The sequence below is a fragment of the Mytilus trossulus genome, chromosome 1, assembly GCF_036588685.1.
Source record: "Mytilus trossulus isolate FHL-02 chromosome 1, PNRI_Mtr1.1.1.hap1, whole genome shotgun sequence".
Lineage (NCBI taxonomy): Eukaryota > Metazoa > Mollusca > Bivalvia > Mytilida > Mytilidae > Mytilus > Mytilus trossulus.
The window spans coordinates 103,376,476-103,398,839 of NC_086373.1; the positions used below are offsets into that span (position 1 = coordinate 103,376,476).

The window sequence follows — 22,364 nt, forward strand, 5'->3', positions numbered from 1 at the left end:
AGTTTATCAAACGAGGTTCCTCATTATATGTTTATATAAATCTAAAAAAAACATTAATTCATGTTGTAGATTTATTTTAACATGTATTATAATTTTGTTATACTTATAACGTTGAGGCTCATATTAGATTTAAAATTTAACATTATCGTCTAGCAACAGATTTAATTCTCTGTTAATTGAATTTTTATATGGTTGGGATGGAACAATCATATATGTCATTAATAATCATGACGATAAGTCAATATTTATACCCATTCTCATGACCGATACTAGCTAAATTTTAGATGATGTGATGTTCATCAGTAGGGAGTCGAGTACTATTGTTCATTATCCTTCACTGAATTCCAGAACTCTTACAGTTAATATGCAGAGTGTAATTGTTATGTATATTTCACAATATCTCTTGGTGTGTAATGCAAATACCCAGTCTTTGCAGATTCTTTCTATATCTCCTAATTGAGCTTTTGGTATCCGAAGGTTAGTGGAACTGTCAATTAACAATTGGAGTAGATCGTCATCAGATTTAATGATGTTATTGTAGTTGATTTGATTTTCTATCAACAAATTTTTGAGTCTTATATGGTGAATTTTCCTGACTGAGTTGAGGCTTTTGCAGTTCATAAGAAAATGTTTATAGTCTTCTGTTTCTTCTGTACAAAGTTTGCACTGTGGAGATTTTGTTGAATCAAAGCGGTTGTTTATACTTTGAGTTTTATACGTTCCAGTGAGATTTCTGGATTTAATTATGCCTTTAGCAACATCCCTCTTGTTGTCTCTGACACTGCTCCAACACTTATTAGGATTTCGGAAATTCCATTTGCTTATTTCCATATGATTTAATGATGATTTTGTTTTAGCTATCTCAGACCATTTTGTTTTCCATGTTGAGTCTATCGTATCGTGGGTCAATCTTTTCCAGTTTTTGTTTGGATTTAAGACTATCTCATGCGCAGAGGGCAATCCATATGCCTTGAGAATATGATCCACTTTGATATACCAGCTGTTGGAGTTATCATCTTTTGTTGCTAATTGTCTGATTCCTATTTTGTATTCAATGGAATTTGTATCTTTTGAAATTCTAAGGAATAGAGAAATCATTGCCTTGTGGATGAGTTGTTCAATGGCTTCTGCTCCAAGCAAAATATATATTGCAGCATCTGAAGTTCTTTGTGGCAGAGATAGCAGATGTTTAAATGTCTTTTTCTGGAAATTCTCTAATTTCAAAATATCAGCCTTATTAAAATTCAAAATTTCAAAACCATATAGCATTCTTGGTATGACAAATGTTCTCCACAGTTTATATGAAATCAACGGATTTACTCCATTTATTCCATGCAAGCCTGCTCCCATGAGAGAATACATGGTAGCTCTAGCGGTGGATATTCTGTTGACTACATTTAGGGAATTTCGGTCTTGTCTTTCAATACCCAGATGTTTTATGGTTTGTTTTTCGCTGATTTTCAAAATTCAAAATTATTTGTTCAGTTACTATGAACTAAAGTTGAGAAGTATAGTAAAACATTGCGGTATATCATTAAAATCTGTACAGATATAAAAATATGATTTTATACCTTACTTTTGTAGCACTTCATGAATGAAGTATCAAGTAGACAGCCAGATGTTGACCGTTTGATTAAAGCTGACAAACAAAGGACAGCGTCCACTTCAGAACCAGCATCATACATTCCAGTGTTGAGAAACACATCAGGAAGACACACACCTGTCAAACTCACTCCCAGGTACATAGTCTATACACATCAAATATCAACCATTTTCTTAATATTTTGCTTAAATCATCTGTATTGTAATACAATATACAGTAGACTCCACCTAATCGGATATCGGCTAAACGAATATATCGGCTATTGTAATATTATTTCAAAACACCGAACCATTCCCTATACATTTCAGTCAAAATACATCGGATAATCGAATATCGGTTATTAGAATATATCGGCTAATTGGATAGGAATATTCATGAAAAATGTGTGAAACCATGTACAATCGAATATTTTGAAATAATTTCATATTTTTCTTGACAGGAAATGAAGCCGGAAGTTGCGCCATTACGAAGTTTAAGAAAATTCAGTACAGAAATGTTTCATTTTATTAATAAAACGATCTTTTATAGTCAAATAAAACATGTTTCTTCTTGTTGTCTTGTTTATTTTATGAATCTGATATTATATTTTGCCTAAGATGTGTTTGTTATGTGTTTATCAAAATGTGATCGTTATCATTTACTTCACAAACAAGGACACGACAGAAATAATAAACTGCGTGATGTTCATCAATAATTATTAAATATGAATGAAAAGTACCTCTTTCTCAACAATTTATTAAAATATATATAAAAGTCCCGTGTAAAAATAAGGAATCGTGTGTCAATAGCATATCCCAGGTGAAATAGAATTATGTAACTTGTACACATGTACGCCATTTTCCTAATTTACATAATATTCAGCTTTTTATTTTGAACCACGGCAGATAAGATAGAAAAGTAAATTAATTTTCCTCATCTTGATGTCCAATTTTATAATCATAAAAGTAGTAGTATTACTTGAAATGGAATTGTGTTTCATAAATAAAAAACTGTAGAAAATTAGATCCGAGTTCGATCACCTTCTTAAGCTATTAATAGATTTACCTGTGGCCTACTTCCGAGAATTCATAGTTATTTTTAGCTTTTACCTGTTTTAACACACAAATGAAACAAATCACGCAAAAACAACAAGTCTCATTATTTAAGAGGTACATATTTTATTCAGATAATCAACACATAATTAAAAAATCAACAGACTGACAGTTAAACAAAATACATTGTAATCAACTGATCGATCTATTACTCAATCAACCGATTTATCCGAACTTGTACCTGAAAAAAACATTGAGATTAGTTACAAATTTCCATTAATACAGCAGCTATAATAGCTATTGGTATCTTAGGGTTGTGTCTGTCAATTTAAAAAAAAAACTTGGAGGAATATACGTTCATCGGCTAATTGAATATATCGGACAATCGGATATTTTTAGCTGACATTTTGGGTATCCGATTGGCCGGTGTCTACTGTATATGTATATTTATATGTATATTAAGTATTGCATCAGTTTACATCCAAGTGTCTTTGAAGACCAATTGGTGGTCTTCAGCTGTTTTCTGCTCTATAGTCAGGTTATTGTCTCTTTGACATATACCCCATTTCCATCTCAATTTCACAAACCAAAATGTCTTGAAAATTCCCTGTGTTAGATTTAAAAGAAATTGCTATAGGAGATCCACCATTAGGAAAAAGAGAAAATTACTGTTATCAGTATAGCATACATACAATTGTTTTTAAAATAGACATGAAAGACTGAAACAACTATATTTAAACCTTTAGTACTATGTACTTAGGATAAAAAAAAAAGAATTAGTTTTCATTTGTAAATTATAAATATCTTCATTACTTACAAAGGAAAGACAATGACAGTGGCAGAAGAACACCTGAACCATCATTCAGAAATCCTAGAACTGGTGCCCTGTTTAACAAGTGGAGAGGAGTGTGGTTAATGACAATGGACAGACAACGGAAACTGCAAGATGCACTGGATCATTTGAATGAAGTAGAAAAGTTAAAGAACTTTAGTTTTGATCCATGGAGAAAAAGATTCTTACAGTGGATGAGACATAATAAATCTAGAATTATGGAAATGTTCCGTCGTATCGACAGAAATAAGGATGGAAGAATAACACGCAGAGAGTTCATTGATTCTATCATATCTACAAGTATGTTATATTTTATATCTTGATTATCAAACATTTTTGAAGTAAAATATGATAGCCCTCCTGATAATCATTTAATTGTATCAAGTAAAATTTTGGATCCATCCTGACAGACTTTTAAATGTATCAAGAAGTATATAACAAGACAATTGATATTTTTTTTTTAACAAGATGATGATTTCTTTTCAGAATTCCCTACGAGTCAGTTAGAGATGGACATTGTTGCCAACTTGTTTGATCGTGACGGCTCTGGATTAATTGATTACAAAGAATTTGTGTCTGCTCTGAGACCAGATACACACAAAGAGGTAAATCACTTATGTATAGTTAATAAAACATGGGCTTGTACCCAAAATCATTGACATATTGCTAATAAAATTCATCAATGAAGTTTGTAGAAAAGATTATTTATTGACTTGTCTCCTTACAATGAACATTTGATTTTATTGTGGTCTCATATTTGGAAGGAGTGATGGATTGAAGGTCTTCTACAAAAAATTCCCATTTGTTTATGTCAAACCAAAAAGATGGCTATAACAGGTTATCATTAATTCTCAATGGCCAACTTCAGAAAAATTCTTTTTGAAACTCCCTAGACAAAATGTTTTGAAATTTTACAGGTGATAAGAAGGAGATTCTACAAACAATGCTCATTAAGGTTATTAAGTTGTATTTACTAATGCATGGTTTTTTTTATATTTCGAATAGAATTAGAATTTTTAAATAAATACATTTTACATTTTTGTATTGTTTTTTTCAGCTTGATAAGAATTTGACTGATTCAGAAAAGATCCATGATGAAGTACATGAGCAAGTGTCGAAATGTACCTGTGTGAAACAGTTCCGTATCCACAAAATAGGAGAAGGAAAGTACCGGGTATGTATTTCACAGTATTATGGCATTATATGTATTGTTTGTTTCATTGCATATTTCTTTTAATTTTGTTTTTAGAGAATTTGGGTTACATTCTGAACAGGGATAGTATTCCTTGTTCAAATGGTTTGTTATAAAAGGTACTAAAATTTGAAAAGAACAGTATTGAGGTTATTAAGTATTGTGATACAAAGAAATAAGCAAAACAGGTATGTAAATTATTATACAAACTTAAAAGAATTGATTCACTTTTATTTCATTATTGTGTCTAAACAGAGCTAGAAGATTTTTTGTAGTTTTTAGAAGGTTACATTTATGCACCATTTTTTTTGCTAATTGCTTTGTGAATATTGCAACCAGATGGGGAAAAATGAATGACAGATTTTTAAATTTGGGTTATTAATTTGCATAAATATTCAGAAATTTGAGCTGTGTGGAAAAGAGCAATTTATGTTTCTAGGGTGATGATACCCTACAGATTATTTGTATAACGGTGAGAATCGCACAGACAGCATGTGGCTCATGTTGGTAATGGGCTAGCACTGTGTGTCACATGTCTGTTTCCATGGCGATTGTCACTAGGCATAGGCTTCAACACCAATGCTTTGACATTGTGATTTGCTTTGTTTATGGGAAGATTAGCTTTCCGATTGTCCTCATTGTTTGCGTCTCTTCAATTAAAGTAATATTTTCTTCTTTTTTTAGGCTCTTTAAATAAACCTAAACATATATTTTTTCATTCAAAATAATTTTGACTTCTTAAGACAGGTAAACTCAATCTTATTCAAATATATTTATCACATTGTTTCAAATATATTTTATAAGCAACCGTAATATCTTTGATACACATTTTATTTATGATTTCCCCATCAATATGTTATGATTAAGAATATGTTTCTATATCTAAATATACCAAAATTTTGTTTTGCTTGCTTTAAAATTTGTTCATTGTAGCTATTGGTTGAGGGATACAAGCTTTATAGTTATAGATAGCCTTAATCTGATTAAAGCTTTTATTTTTAAAAGGCAGATTAAAAAGTACACTGAAAAGCAATAGTTGGCAGTCTCAATACGATTTTTCCTATACATAATTTTGTACTAGATTTACAATTATTAAATACCACTAGACAATTGCCATGGAGACATAGATTTAACAGTTAGGTCAGTCTTGTGTCTTAGATTAACCCTTAGTAGTTAGTTGATTTCACTTTTTGAAGTAGTCAGATAAGTTGTAGACTTTGTCTCTGATGACTGAAATGAATTTGTCATCGTTCAAATAATAAATTAAGTAAGTATATAAGAATGGTATGTAGTTCTACATGTTGGAAAAAGCAAGACCATCAAATTCCGTAGATGTCATGTTTTTTGCTATTCACCAACACACCAATCATTAAGATGATCTTAAAAATGGGTTGATGTCAGAAATATATATATAATTATTGCATTAAAAGTTATAAATACAGTTTTTAAGGTAAAGATTTATTTTCAGATACGAAAAACAATTTGTGATGCAATCATTACGGTAAAAAAGTACATTTTTCAGAGCTACACTTACTATCCAAAAATAGCATGTACTTGCTGGTTGACTCTGGCGGAAATCTTGACAGATTTACCAATCTGCTGTTTTTGCATTTATCTGGCTTTACATAGAAGTGAAACCAAATTACACCTATGCATTCAAAATAAGTCTGAGTATGACCTTCTTTAAACTGTTCATACATCGACTATTACAGCTAAATGCATTGAGTGTGAAGGTAAAGGTAATATCTTTGACTAGATTGCTTGCTAGCTGAACCTTTAAATTAGGCTAGTCCGACAGATAACTGATCTATCTGTCTGTGATCTAGACTACTCCAAAAGGAGGGTAATATACCTTACCTAGCAATGACTTCACAGCTCAGTTAGTATGCAATTTAGTTAAAGATATTATCTTTACCTACACACTTAATGCATTTTGCTGTAAAAAAACACTTTTTGTGCTGTTTTTGTTGCATACTTCTGTAACAAAGGTAACTGAATATTCTTATTACTAGTAAGACAACAACAAGATTGAAGATTAATGTAAAACAATTCATTTTAAGTTCTCAATTTCTCAAGAAAAAACAATGTTATTTCATTAAAAAAACAACTATGATCCATGCAACTTGAAGTATATATATATATATAAATACATTTCCATTTCCATTCTCAATTTTATCTTTGATTATTACTTTCATTTCACCCCAATATTTGTAAAATTATATTCATCTAAATATTGATGCATGATTTAGCCTGCAGTTAGGGAGAGACATTAAAGCAAAATTTTGCCCCACTCCACTATACTCTACAAATTCTTATTTATATAAAAAGAAGAAGATGTGGTATGATTGCCAATGAGTATGTATATTTCTTTACATCAGTTGACAAACTTTAAGTCACTACCAGTTCAGTTGACAGTGAAATGTCAGCAAAAACTATTTATACCGAAATGTTTTTGAAATATATATTTTTCACTATTTATTTAACCTTTGGATTTTTTTTCCCTCTTCTATTTTGCATGATATTCCCTATTCTGACATGGTCCATTATATTACAAAAGGTCTATCATTACTGAACACTGTTAATTGTTTCAGTAAAAATTCTAAACAACATTTGGTTCACTACTTAGACCCATATTGATAGAATAAACATAAAAATGAAGAGATGTGGTTATGATTGACAATACGACAACTTCCGCCGAGTTAAAATAAAGTGGTAGCAAGCAATAAAAGACTGTTGCTGATTAATTCAGAATAAATACATATAACTTTACACTTACATTGATGTGTTATTATTACTTTATTACAGTTTGGAGATTCCCAGAAGTTAAGATTAGTGAGAATTCTCCGTAGTACTGTGATGGTCCGAGTTGGAGGAGGATGGGTGGCTCTGGATGAGTTCCTTGTTAAGAATGATCCTTGTAGAGGTAGGTTGATCAAAGTTATTTTAAGTCTTAGGTTCATGGGGTTTAACATACTAAGTCACATAATAACATTGATGGGTAAGAGTCATATTAATCATGCTGAAAGTTTTAACACATTTATCATTTGTATTCAAGATGTAAATTAAATCTACACAAATTCATGTAAAGCTCATACAACACTTATAATCTCAATGCTACTGGTAGATTTCAGAAGATGCTTTTATATTTAAAAAAAATAATAATCAGCTTAATATTTCTATAAGAACTAGCAGTAATATGCAAATCATTTATATTCTCCTGCAAATCTATATCTTCATTTGATGAATGCCATTATTGTTATTTCTGTAAATCATGCTACAATGTATATAAGAAGTGCTGTACATCCTTTTGTTTGGCTGAGTACACATGTATTGCACGCGATGTATAGACAATATATATGACATGTTTATATTCTAAACACAGACCTTAGTGAACACTTTGAGTCTTGTCCAGTTTGTAAGTAGATACAATGTTCCCAACGGCCAACTTGTTTAGTTTATCACTTCAGTTTTTTTCATTTTTTATGGTGGAAGTCACAATATATATTGAATTTTTATTTGCATGCTAATTTATTCCGATAATTGTCCAAGGAGTTCATACTGCACATAGCACATAACTAAAATATTGCATGTCAATAATTTTGCACTCAAGTATAAAATACATGAGACATCAAAGAACAAATTTTATATGTATCTTTTCACCTAAGATTACACAAATATGCAGGAAACTCATTATTAGCAATTATTAAAAGATTCCTAGATTGTCATTTAACTATTTTTGATAATTGGGCTGAAAACTAACTATATAAGGAAAACAGCTGCAAATCCACCTAATATTTTTGGCTCTTACAGAATCAGGGCAAGGGGATGAAAATTTAGTACAATAAAATTATTAAACCTTTAAAGATTTTGTTTCGTTCAATATATTATTGTGTAAATACAAATCTTTAGGAATCTTATACAAATTGTACAGTTCATTTTAACTTTCTCATTTCATTTAAGATCAATGCATCTCATGTATGTTATGTCTATGTAAGATTTGATTCAGTAAAGTTTTCACACCATTATGTATCATCATAGCTCTATATTATAGCAGTATGAATCCTTGACATCAACCTCCTCCAATGTGGAGGGAAATCATTTATTTTGCTTTTATTCTTCAATGTTGCTTCTTTTTCTTTCCAAAAGTGGGACTGCGGAGACGAATCCGTTTCAAAGTTGCAGTAGTAAACCCAGAGGACCTCAGTATGTCTGGCATCATGTTTTATATTAATGTTGTCTTGCCAGAGTTATTTCCCTTTATATGTTGTGAATTATTGTTGGTATTTTTCAATTTGCTTTTTCGCTGGAATGGTTATTTGCTTCCCATGCTAGTAATAAATTTTAATTCATTAAAATTTATTTGAAGTTTATATTTTCATTCTTGAATGGTTATGCTGTTTTAGTAGTTTTAGTGAAAGCTTATTATTGTGAGAAGGATATTTTGATATTATGTGGGAAGGAAATTTTAATATACAAATCTTAATCATTTACTGCATTAATTTAGCACTTTTTACCAAAGTAGAAAAATTGGGTTAAGTTGCTTAAATGGGTATAAAGAAACATAGGAATGAGTTACAAATAGGATTTGAATGTTATTTTGCATGACATTAGCTCAGACAGATTAAATTATTTGATTGCTGTGATTTACAAGGTGATGAACCATGTATGACACCTCATTCACTATGGTAAAAAAAAACAAGAATTGATGGACAATATTTATATACAGTTTCCCTTTCAGCTTTGAATTGATGTTGTTCCAGACTAACATTGTATACTACAAATCCTGATAACAGTTCTATTCAGAAATATGTTGTTTGTAATTTTCAACTGATTACTTTCCCATGTTGACTAACTGATATGTTGCCTGAGCATGTTGACTTAATATTGATATGCTGCCTGACTATGTTGACCTATTGATATGTTGTATGACCATGTTGACTAAGTGGTAAATTGTCTTACCATGTTGACCTATTAACATGTGTTTGTACCATGATGACTTATTTGAATGATATTCTGGCTGATCATGTTAAGTTACTGATGTGTTGCTGTACTTACCTTACTGGTATATTTCTTGACCTTGTTGATGATCTAACATATTGCCTGTCTTTATAAACTTTCTGATATGCTACCTGACCATGTTGACTATGTGCCTGACCATGTTAAGTTTCTGATATGTTTCCTGACTTACCTTACTAGTATATTGCTTGAAGAACTTACATATTGCCCAACTATGTTGACTTTCTGATTTGTGTTGACTTGCTGATATATTCCCCGACTATGTTGACTTTCTGATATATGTTGCCTGACTATGTTTATTTATTGATATTTTATCTGACCATGTTGACCTATTGATATATTGCCAGACTTACCTGACTTATATATAGCTTGACCTTGATGTTGATCTAATATATTGTCTAATTGTGTTGACTTACTGATATATTTTCTGACTATTTGTTGAAAAACTGATGTATTGACCGACTATATTGAAATACTGATATGTTGCCGGACTATATTGACATACTGATATGTTGCCTTATCATGTTAACTTACTAATATATACTGTACAATGTTGACATACTTATAAATTGCCTGATCAAGTTGCTATAGAATGTACCATTTTTACAAGTCCTGTATTATAGGATGTGCAACAAGTTATAAGTTTAAGATATGATAAGATTTTTAAATTGATGACAAGTTAGAATTTTACTTATTTTAATGAATCCAAAAATGGAAGTTATCTTTACAGTTGTACAAAAAATAGAAACTTATGTGATTGATTTTACTGATTCAAATTTAACATAGAATATAATATTGATATGTTATTTGATGATTATTATTTTTACAGCTAAAGGGAGAACAAACATTGAATTGAGAGAACAATTTATCCTTGCCCAAGGTGTCAGTCAATCTATGACAGGATTTACAGCTAAAAGTCCCAGTGGCAGTTCTTATTCCGGTAGTTCTACGCATTCTGCTGGAACATGGAGCACACGATCACCAAGTTCTGCTACTGGACCCATTACCAAGGTTAGTTTATATGTCTGCATGACAATTTATTCATTATTGACAACAGTTACAGGAACTACTAACAAGGTGGGTAAATTTACAAGTCTTTGGTGATAATTCTAATGTGGGAAATTTTTACATACCAGTGTATTCTGTGGAAATATTTGGAATTCTTCACCAAGTTTTGTTAGGTGTCATTACTACAGTGTTTCTTCATTTAATGTAATTGGTGACCTATTGTGATGAACAAGTGTCAGCACCTACCCAACATTTCAACAATAGGCAGCATATGTAAGGACAGTAAGGGGTTTTCAACTAAATTTTCAAATGACAATTCTAGCTCTGAAAATTCTACACAGTCTGTTGAATTATGGGGCACTAAATCACCATGTACATTTGTACTGTCAAAAGATCCATTACAAAGGTAAGCCTAGGTAAAAGTCTTTGTGACAGTTTCTATTCCAATATATCAGTATATTCTGTTGGATCAAACTTTAACAACATACATGTACCAGGTAAGTCTAAATTTTAATTTTTCCAATTGTAAAACCAGCAAATAGTTGCTTTAAAAACATGCTCTACATTCAAAATAAATAGGTAATTATTAATTTTAAAATGAAAAGATTTAAATATTTTTTCACTTTGTGGTATTTCTAAATTATGTAGAAAAACTTATCTATCAATTATCTCTACTATTGGTAAATTGTCTTAAACAATGAAACATTTTGTTCATGATTATTCCATTTATGTTAATGCAATCAGAGGCACAGGAAAAGGAATTCTCTTGCTGTTCCCAGGGTAAGGTTACAATAGATTGTCCCAATATATATATAGTTTTCAATGCGGTTTTTATCCAACGCAGTCATAGGTTTGAACGTAGTTTTCAATTTAGACTCGTATATATATATATATATATATTTAATCACATCATTTCAATAGGCTGTCAGTTAATTTTATTTTATGCTTTAAAAGAAAATTGAAAATCAATTCTCGTGACCTCATATTTGCTTATACTACATAGTTTTATTTTAAAGGTTTTACTTGAAATGTTTTCTGATACTACATCAAGATAACTTAATGATTCATGGAAATTCTTTAAATTTTGACAAAAGAAATAAATTTCTTGATAAGACTCATTTAATAAAAGTTGAATACTAATGTTTATTTCCAACATTTAACTTAATGCAGCCAAGGACGAGGAGAGCTCTCTCCGTACCCAGTGTAAGTAGTTAATTGATTTGGGTGATTTATATATTACCCAGTGTAAGTAGTTAATTGATTTGGGTGATTTATATATTACCCAGTGTAAGTAGTTAATTGGTTTGGGTGATTTATATATTACCCAGTGTAAGTAGTTAATTGATTTGGGTGATTTATATATTACCCAGTGTAAGTAGTTAATTGGTTTGGCTGATGTATATAAATAAAGGAGGATAAACAGACAAACATCTGTATACATGTTATTTAAGTTTAAATACATTACGTTGACATATCTTCATGCTAGGATTCAGAAACCTATTATACTGAATAAGAAGGGAAACCTCATGAAGTGATTGGAACCGTCTTAAATTTGTTCCTCAAATACCAAACCCTCAGAACATATAGAATGAAACAGAAGTCAAGTTTACTTTTAAACAAACTTTATTTGTGTGATCTATTTATAACTCTCTACTTCCCTTCTTTGTTATTTCTCTCATCCAATACAACACACATTGGGAAGTCAAATTTAATGTAACAAGTTTTCTACTTCAGTTGCTCTCTGTATGTAAATTGTCCTGATGACACTCTCTGTATGTAAATTGTCCTGATGACACTCTCTGTATGTAAATTGTCCTGATGACACTCTCTGTATGTAAATTGTCCTGATGACACTCTCTGTATGTAAATTGTCCTGATGACACTCTCTGTATGTAAATTGTCCTGATGACACTCTCTGTCTGTAAATTGTCCTGATAACACTCTCTGTCTGTAAATTGTCCTGATGACACTCTCTGTATGTAAATTGTCCTGATGACACTCTCTGTATGTAAATTGTCCTGATAACACTCTCTGTATGTAAATTGTCCTGATGACACTCTCTGTATGTAAATTGTCCTGATGACACTCTCTGTCTGTAAATTGTCCTGATGACACTCTCTGTCTGTAAATTGTCCTGATAACACTCTCTGTATGTAAATTGTCCTGATGACACTCTCTGTCTGTAAATTGTCCTGATAACACTCTCTGTATGTAAATTGTCCTGATAACACTCTCTGTATGTAAATTGTCCTGATGACACTCTCTGTCTGTAAATTGTCCTGATGACACTCTCTGTCTGTAAATTGTCCTGATGACACTCTCTGTCTGTAAATTGTCCTGATAACACTCTATGTATGTAAATTGTCCTGATGACACTCTCTGTATGTAAATTGTCCTGATGACACTCTCTGTATGTAAATTGTCCTGATGACACTCTCTGTATGTAAATTGTCCTGATGACACTCTCTGTATGTAAATTGTCCTGATGACACTCTCTGTCTGTAAATTGTCCTGATAACACTCTCTGTATGTAAATTGTCCTGATAACACTCTCTGTATGTAAATTGTCCTGATAACACTCTCTGTATGTAAATTGTCCTGATAACACTCTCTGTATGTAAATTGTCCTGATAACACTCTCTGTATGTAAATTGTCCTGATAACACTCTCTGTCTGTAAATTGTCCTGATGACACTCTCTGTATGTAAATTGTCCTGATGACACTCTCTGTATGTAAATTGTCCTGATAACACTCTCTGTATGTAAATTATCCTGATGACACATGTCCATCAGCATTTGAAAAAAAGATTCCAGAGATGAAGTATTGTTGTCACATTGGCACTCACTTTGAAAATAATTTATTTCATATATTGGCAACCCTGCATTAAATAAGGTATCCACTTCAGGAGTTTCTACCAAAAGTAAATACATACACATTTTGAAATCCCTAATAAAGATAAATATTACAATTTAACAAAATAAAATGTGTTCCAAGGTTAAAAAAAGAAATTCTTAACTCATTTAACATGTTTAGATTTTAATTATTATTTCGTACATTTGAATTAATGCAGCAAAGGACAAAGAGAGCTCTCTCTGTACCTAGTATACATGTAAGTAAACATAGATTTGGTTCACATACAATATTTAAGGAGGATAAACATACAAATATCAGTAGACATTTTGTTATAGTTTTCACACATGATGTCATCTTCTGTAAAATTTAATTTGTTAAACCAGAGTTAGGTCTCGCTAAGCAATATATTCATATGAACATATGCCTATTACCTGTAAGATGTGTAGGTTAGCATATGTCTTTGTTTTATCTAATTGTGGTCCTGATCTGGTTTTTATAGATATATATAGTTGCAGTAAAAAATTTCAATGTTGTGGCCTAATAATAAAATTAAACCACAGATTAGGACTAGTAATGACTAACATGATGGCACTAATCATTCAGACACAATTTTACATTTTTTTATTTAAAAGTTTAAATGAAGGATCTTAAATTTATACTTACAGATACGAGAGAAAACCCAGTACCCAACACCATGGCGACAAAGGATGAAGAACAGCCCTGATGTTGAAGTACGACAGATTATGTCTGGTGATAGAATGAGTAAACCTAAAGTCAGCAGAGATATAATGAAAAGTCCAGGTCAGTATAGGCCTACAGATCTTCGAAAACAAATGAAAAAAATGGATATTCACAAAGATGGCTTTGACTTTTAGAAAATTGTAACAAAACACTATGGAATATGTATTTATTGTTGAGGTTGTTTTCTTTTTCAAATTGGAGTATTGTGGGTATTATGATCTTTTGAGCGGTTAATAACACTTTCCATACAATGTATTTGGTTAGATAGTGTTGTACGCGGCACAGTACATTCTATTAAAAATATACTATTTTCTTTGTAATATAAAGTGTTGTGCGCAGCACAGAACATTTCAGAACAGAATAAGCATGGAACTTTTAAAAAATTTCAGTAACAAGAAATCAAGCAAATTCCATAATTAAAAATAATTCCAAGTTCAAATAATAGCCTGTTAGTTACAAAATTATCAATAGATTGTATATGTATGTTTTTTTTCTTTTCAGCTACCCCTGTAAGTCGTAGTTCGAGTCGAGCTAGTACAAGTAGTCGACCACCAAGTCGTGCAGACAGTGAGGCATCAGAAGCCAGTGAACCAGAAATATTTACAACAGTGCAACAAGAGACAAAAAATCACGGTGGTCGTAACACCACAACAATGACATACCAAACACATGTGATACAAACACGTAGAACTTCAACACCAACATCAGCCTCCAAAAAAGTATCAAAAATACCAAAACCATCGCCAGCACGGAAAAAATAATTCATTATTCATATAGGATATATATTTAATTTTGCTGCTTTAGTTCTAGTTAAAGGCAGATTATCAGTATGGCTGTAATTATTATTGTTCACCATGTTACATGTGAAACCTACAAAAAAAGATGGAAATAATATGGGAACATTGCTACCATGTTACATGTAAAACTTGCAAAAAAAGATGGAAATGATATGGGAACATTGCTACCATGTTGCATGTAAAACTTGCAAAAAAAAGATGGAAATAGTTATTATATGGGAACATTGCTAGGTTATTTGAATATCAAGCTTGTGATATTAAGCATTTAGATCATATTCCATTGCTGTCATTAATTATATCTTCATAATGTGATACTAAATTCCCTATTTTTGTTATATGTATATAGTTATTTATACACAGATCATAGCTTTATAATTGTATATACTAGAGTAAACAATTTTTCTATCCTGTTTGATGTGGAAGTAAGAATGCATGTTATTAGATAATTGTTTTTGAGATAGTTGAAATGATTGGTTACTGTTTGATAAAGTCTTGTTTTTGATTGGTGTATATTTGATAAAGGGAGAGACTATTAAATTGGTGCTGCTGCTGTTGTTATTAGATATGAAATCATTTCTCCCTTTATCCAATTTACAAGTCAATGATACAAAATTGAGTACTTCAAATTATTTCTTCTTTTGCCAAGTAGCAGAAAAGATTATTAATCAGTTGACATTATATGTGTATTTTGTAATTTAGCAACAAATTTTTACGATATGTCTACGACATGTCTGAAGTGCTATATCATTCCTATGTATGTTGTATGAATGGTTACCATGACTACAGGGTGTGATTTTTTTTAGTATGTATATATTTATCTATATATATGTACTGCCTTGCTATATGTAAGCAAGTAAAAGCGACACAATAAAAGAATCTCACATATTTGTTTAGTATTTGTTACCATGCCAACAGAGTTAAAACTGCCTTAAAACACATTTTAAACAGAAACCTGACACCTTCACACTGAACTTTTTGAGTCCACAAGTCAATTTTTGAAAGCTTATGTTGGCTTGAAGAGAAGACTAGCCAGACACAATTTTACAAGCCAATGCTGTAGGACTTGTGGTTAAGCGTGAATACTGCCATATTGTCTCTTATCCATAAATTTTTCCACTCGCATAGCCAAAATAGTTAATGTAGACTCATCAGTTGAACCTATTGAAACTTTCAGCAAATATTACATATATATACAGACTGTTAACTACTTCATAAAATAAATGTTTTCTGCTCAATTTCCAGCCCATCAGAGAAGTATGATTTCATTTAATTTCATTCAATAATTATATAGGCTATATGATAAAGAGACAATAACCCAATGATAAAAAAACGACAGACATTATTCTTTACAATGTTATGTTCTGAATCTGTTTGTGTCTATGAAAGATGTGACTACATTTAACAGAGGCATAAAATATCTGAATTAAACACCAAATTCTCCAAAAAAGAAAACATTAAGATTTAACATACAACAATTAAGAGGTTGCTGACTTGGGACAGGCTCTTGAACATGTGGTAGAGTTCAACTAGATTTTCGAAATCCTGACTGTCCTCTTTTTCTACCAGGTTGCAGTATTGTGATTCAAATGGGGGGGGTTGGGGGAAACTTTACATCTAATTTGTGGCTATGTGGCTATGCACCTGCTATTATGGTATTTTTTTAGGAACTTGGGGCCATTTCTTCAGCCAAAATGTCGAAAGATGGTCACATTTGAAAAAAAAATTATTAACCCAGATCTTTGGAATTTTACAGAAAGTTTGCAAACCGATATCGGCTGTATTATTGAGTTGTAAGAATATTTGCTTCTTATTTGTTAAAATCTTAAGTATCAACCATTTTTATTGTCGATCCTGCAACTTTTGTTGCAGAAAGCTCGACATAGAGATAGTGACCCAGCAGCTATGGCGGCATCGTGGCTAACTTTTTATACGCTTTTTATTTTAGAAGGTGGAAGACCTGGATGCTTCATACTTTGTATATGGATGCCTCATGTTACGAAGTTTCCGTCAGTCAAATGTCAAATGTCTTTGACCTTAATTTTCATGGTTCAGTGACCACTTGAAAAAAAAGTTCAGATTTTTTGTAATGTTGAATTCTCTCTTATTATGAGTAATAGGATAATTATAATTGGTATGTGCGTACCTTGCAAGGTCCTCATGCCCGTCAGACAGTTTTCACTTGACCTCGACCTCATTTCATGGATCAGTGGACAATGTTAAGTTTTGGTGGTCAAGTTCATGTCTCAGATACTATAAGCAATAGGGCTAGTATTTTCGGTGTATGGAAGGACTGTAAGGTGTACATGTCCAACTGGCAGGTGTCATCTGACCTTGACCTCATTTTTCATGGTTCAGTGGTTATAGTTAAGTTTTTGCGTTTTGGTCTGTTTTTCTTATACTATATGCAATAGGTCTACTATATTTGGTATATGGAATGATTGTAAGGTGTACATGTCTAGCAGACAGGTGTCATCTGACCATGACCTCATTTTCATGGTTCAGTGGTTATAGTTAAGTTTTTGAGTTTTTGTCTTTTTATCTAATACTATATGCCATAGGTCAACTATATTTGGTGTATGGAAATATTTTATGATCTATATGTCAGTCGTGCAGGTTTTATTTGACCTTGACTTCATTTTCACGGTACATTGCTCAGTGTTTTGTCACCTAGCAATTGTCAGGTCATTAAAAATTTTAAAAAAAGATAAGAAAAAAAAACATTAACCATTCAATGAAAATCCCTTTACTGCCTTCAACAACCAGCAAAACCTGTACCAAATTGTAACTTATAAATAGCCTTAAAATGACTTATGTAAAACAGTTCAAACGAGGAAAATCTAATTACTGTGGATTCATTATTATTCATTGGATACCATATTTTGTGGATTTCGTGGGTAAAGGTGAACCACTAAATCAAATGTTCAACGAATGAAAATTTTCTATAAGCTTGTATAAAAGACTTGGACAAAACCACAAATTTAAATGACCACAAACATGCAAGTTTTCCCAGGATCGGATCCAGGATTTTCAGTTAGGAGGGGCGCAGATTTTTATTTTTGCCGAGCGGAGCGAGGCGAAAAAATTTTGGATTTTTTTTTATCTAAAATTTTTGAAATATTCTTCTAAAGGGGGTGAAATGTAGATATCTCGAACTATTGTGTGTTAAAATAAGCGAGGAATTCAAGTTTCAAGCTGAAACCGCCTTAATCCAAACCTGACAACATTCTACAGATAGACGGGCGGACAGACGGACGCAAAGTGAGACGATATCACAATTGCTCACCTGACCAATATATTTTTCATACTAAAAATGTTCTACCAGCGATTTTTAATTGTCTTTTCATACTATCTGCTTTTTAAAATACTTTTTTGATTTTCGGAGGTCGTGCCAGACTTTACTGTGTTCGCCACCAACAACTAAAATCAGAATGAGATGCATTTACGCAGTTATATTTATTTTTTTGGGATCCCAAGCATACAATAATACGGTACAGCATTCGGCTGAATATTTAGGTTGCAAGTGAGAAATACATATAGACACAGAGATACAAATTAATAAAACTAACCTTTCGCTTGAAACAGTATTTCTATATATCTTTCAATAAAAGAATTTCACCTGCCGACTGTTTTCTTGACCGTGTCATGATGAAATTGTGAAATTGAAGTGAGTAAGGGATGTTTTGGAACTTCGGTTATCAATAAAATTGATTATAAAAACCGAAAATTCAATGTAACATTTTTTTTTTACTTTAACTGCTAAAAACCAATTATCGATTTGTCATCAAACGCAGCTCCGCGTTTGACACCTTCCTTTGGAATTATTTATTGAACTTTAATAAAGCGTAGGTCAGTTGATTAGTAATAATGTTGATTCTGTTAAACTGACTGTTTTATAATATACTTTGAATGTTAAAAAAGATTGAATGGTCTCTTTTGATACTTTAATATGTTGAAGTCAACCCATGCTTTGCAAATTTTAGGGGGGGCGCACGCCCGCCACGCCCCCGCCTAAATCTGCCCCTGGTATGTAATGATTTTAAAGTGTACATGTTTGTTTGGCTTGGTTTATCCATATTTTCTTTTCGATCATGTCAATATTGTATTGTTTTATTGGTGTTGGAAGCTATAAAAACAAGAGGCTCTCAAGAGCCTGAATCGCTCACCTTAATTCTTTTGGTTAAATCTCTCATCAATGATTATTTTGGCTTTTCAATTTATTTAAATGTTTTTTGGATCGTCCTATTTTCTTCAAAAGCCAAAAAAAATAATCATTTTCTCCTATGTTCTATTTTAGCCATAGGAGCTATGTTTCTTGACATACAAGGAAATAAAATATAAAATTTATACTAGATACTCTGAAACTCATTTAGCCTAAGTTTGGCTGAAATTGATACAGCAGTTTCAAAGGAGAAGATTTTTTAAAGTAAGTCAACATGATGAGCAAATTGTGAAAAAAGTCTTTAAAGGGCAATAACTCCTTAAGGGGTCAATTGACAATTTTGGTCAAATTGACTTAATTGAAGATCTTACTTTGCTGAACATTATTGCTGTTTACAGTTTATTTCTATCTATAATTATATTCAAGATAATAAACAAAAACAGCAAAATTTCCTTAAAATTATCAATTCAGGGGCAACAACAGGTTGTCTGATTCATCTGAAAATTTCAGGGCAGATAGATCTTGACCTGATAAACAATATAACCCAACGTCAGATTTGGTCTAAATGCTTTGGTTTTTGAGTTATAAGCCAAAAACTGCATTTGACCCTTATGTTCTATTTTTAGCAATGGCGACCATGTTTGTTGATAGATCATAACTTCTGATACAATTTACAAACTAGATACCATAAGGAACATTCAGTTAAAGTTTGGAAGTATTTGGCCCAGTAGTTTTAGAGGAGAAGATTTTTGTAAAAGATTACTAAGATTTACGAAAAATGGTTAAAAATTGACTATAAAGGGCAATAACTCCTAAAGGGGTCAACTGACCATTTCCGTCATGTTGACTTATTTGTAAATCTTACTTTGCTGAACATTATTGCTGTTTACAGTTTATCTCTATCTATAATAATATTCAAGATAATAACCAAAAACAGCAAAATTTCTTTAAAATTACCAATTCAGGGGCAGTAACCCAACAACAGGTTGTCTGATTCATCTGAAAATTTCAGGGCAGATAGATCTTGACCTGATAAACAATATTATCCCATGTCAGATTTGCTCTAAATGCTTTGGTTTTTGAGTTATAAGCCAAAAACTGCATTTGACCCCTATGTTCTATTTTTAGCAATGGCGACCATGTTTGTTGATAGATCACAATTTCGGATACAATTTACAAACTAGATACCCTAAGGAACATTCAGTTAAAGTTTGGAAGTATTTGGCCCAGTAGTTTCAGAGGAGAAGATTTTTGTAAAAGATTACTAAGATTTACGAAAAATGGTTAAAAATTGACTATAAAGGGCAATAACTCCTAAAGGGGTCAACTGACCATTTCCGTCATGTTGACTTATTTATAAATCTTACTTTGCTGAACATTATTCCTGTTTACAGTTTATCTCTATCTATAATAATATTCAAGATAATAACCAAAAACAGCGAAATTTCCTTAAAATTACCAATTCAGGGGCAGCAACCCAACAACAGGTTGTCTGATTCATCTGAAAATTTCAGGGCAGATAGATCTTGACCTGATAAACAATATTATCCCATGTTAGATTTGCTCTAAATGCTTTGGTTTTTGAGTTATAAGCCAAAAACTGCATTTGACCCCTATGTTCTATTTTTAGCAATGGCGACCATGTTTGTTGATAGATCACAACTTCGGATACAATTTACAAACTAGATACCCTAAGGAACATTCAGTTAAAGTTTGGAAGTATTTGGCCTAGTAGTTTTAGAGGAGAAGATTTTTGTAAAAGATTACTAAGATTTACGAAAAATGGTTAAAAATTGACTATAAAGGGCAATAACTCCTAAAGGGGTCAACTGACCATTTCCATCATGTTGACTTATTTGTAAATCTTACTTTGCTGAACATTATTCCTGTTTACAGTTTATCTCTATCTATAATAATATTCAAGATAATAACCAAAAACAGCAAAATTTCCTTAAAATTACCAATTCAGGGGCAGCAACCCAACAACGGGTTGTCTGATTCATCTGAAAATTTCAGGGCAGATAGATCTTCACCTGATAAACAATATTACCCCATGTCAGATTTGCTCTAAATGCTTTGGTTTTTGAGTTATAAGCCAAAAACTGCATTTGACCCCTATGTTCTATTTTTAGCAATGGCGACCATGTTTGTTGATAGATCAAAACTTCGGATACAATTTATAAATTAGATACCCTAAGGAACATTCAGTTAAAGTTTGAAAGTATTTGGCCCAGTAGTTTCAGAGGAGAAGATTCTTGAAATTGTTTACGACGACGGACGACAGACGACGGACGACGACGGACGCCAAGTGATGGCATAAGCTCACTTGTCCCTTCGGGACAGGTGAGCTAAAAACTGGAAAAAGTTTAATGAGATTAATCACATGTAGTGATGTTTGCTGTTACTTACTTACATAATTATGACTTATGATCCTATGATGTGCTTATCTGCTGCCAATCAAAAGAGTTCTGCTTTTCAAGAACAGATAAAAATGAAATGAAATAAAACAAAATTATAAAGGTTGCTTTTTTCGTTCTAAAGGAAAACTTCAAGAGGCCTTTAAGGGAGTCTGATTGGTCCTAAAGTCCAAGGCCTTCTAAGATCTACTAAGCCATTATAAATCAAACCTGCTTGGTGTTTTCCTGTTCTTAACAATTTTTGTTACTAAGATGTAAATCGAAAAACTCATTGTAATTTCCAGTGGAAGTGTACAAAAGTTTACATTGAACAGAAAATAAATTCTATTTTCCAGCAAAATGGTAAAGATAATCAAAATATTCAAATTTGAATCTTAGCTTACTTTCACCAAAACAGTGTAAAGAAAAAAAAAACATTTGAAAAATTTATCAAAGCAGATGTAGTTGGTATGCAAAATGTAAAAAATGCTGATGGTGTAAGTCCAATAACTTTGAAATAAGAGGTGAAAAAAACTGCTCTTGTGTTTACCAATGGGAAGGAAAGATATGGCTATTGAACATTATATTTCATGTATGACAATAGTTTCTTACATTATAAAGGAGCAAGTTGTAGTCGGCTAATCTGACATTGCAGACAGCCTTCTAGATATGGTTTTATGAATTGCTATTACAAGCACGAAATAATTGTCAATCAGTTACCACAGGTAATGTATT

At 31.8% G+C, this 22,364-nt stretch overlaps 1 protein-coding gene across 2 annotated transcripts in view; it reads left to right on the forward strand.

Moving 5' to 3' along the window:
- LOC134694620 (microtubule-actin cross-linking factor 1, isoforms 1/2/3/4/5-like) overlaps positions 1-15,959 on the forward strand; it is a 141,132-nt gene extending 125,173 nt beyond the window's left edge. The window contains exons 80-92 of one of the 2 annotated variants that reach the window (XM_063555665.1): positions 1,585-1,739; positions 3,456-3,766; positions 3,953-4,071; positions 4,524-4,640; positions 6,127-6,159; positions 7,464-7,581; positions 8,041-8,073; positions 10,504-10,685; positions 11,427-11,462; positions 11,853-11,885; positions 13,754-13,792; positions 14,202-14,337; positions 14,779-15,959. In XM_063555665.1, the coding sequence (XP_063411735.1) occupies positions 1,585-1,739; positions 3,456-3,766; positions 3,953-4,071; positions 4,524-4,640; positions 6,127-6,159; positions 7,464-7,581; positions 8,041-8,073; positions 10,504-10,685; positions 11,427-11,462; positions 11,853-11,885; positions 13,754-13,792; positions 14,202-14,337; positions 14,779-15,038 (1,572 nt within the window). In that variant the 3' untranslated portion in view covers positions 15,039-15,959. Of the gene's footprint in view, positions 1-1,584; positions 1,740-3,455; positions 3,767-3,952; positions 4,072-4,523; positions 4,641-6,126; positions 6,160-7,463; positions 7,582-8,040; positions 8,074-8,804; positions 8,862-10,503; positions 10,686-11,426; positions 11,463-11,852; positions 11,886-13,753; positions 13,793-14,201; positions 14,338-14,778 lie in introns of both variants that reach the window. The other variant, XM_063555660.1, reaches the window with a different exon arrangement.
- The last annotated feature ends 6,405 nt before the right edge of the window (positions 15,960-22,364 follow it).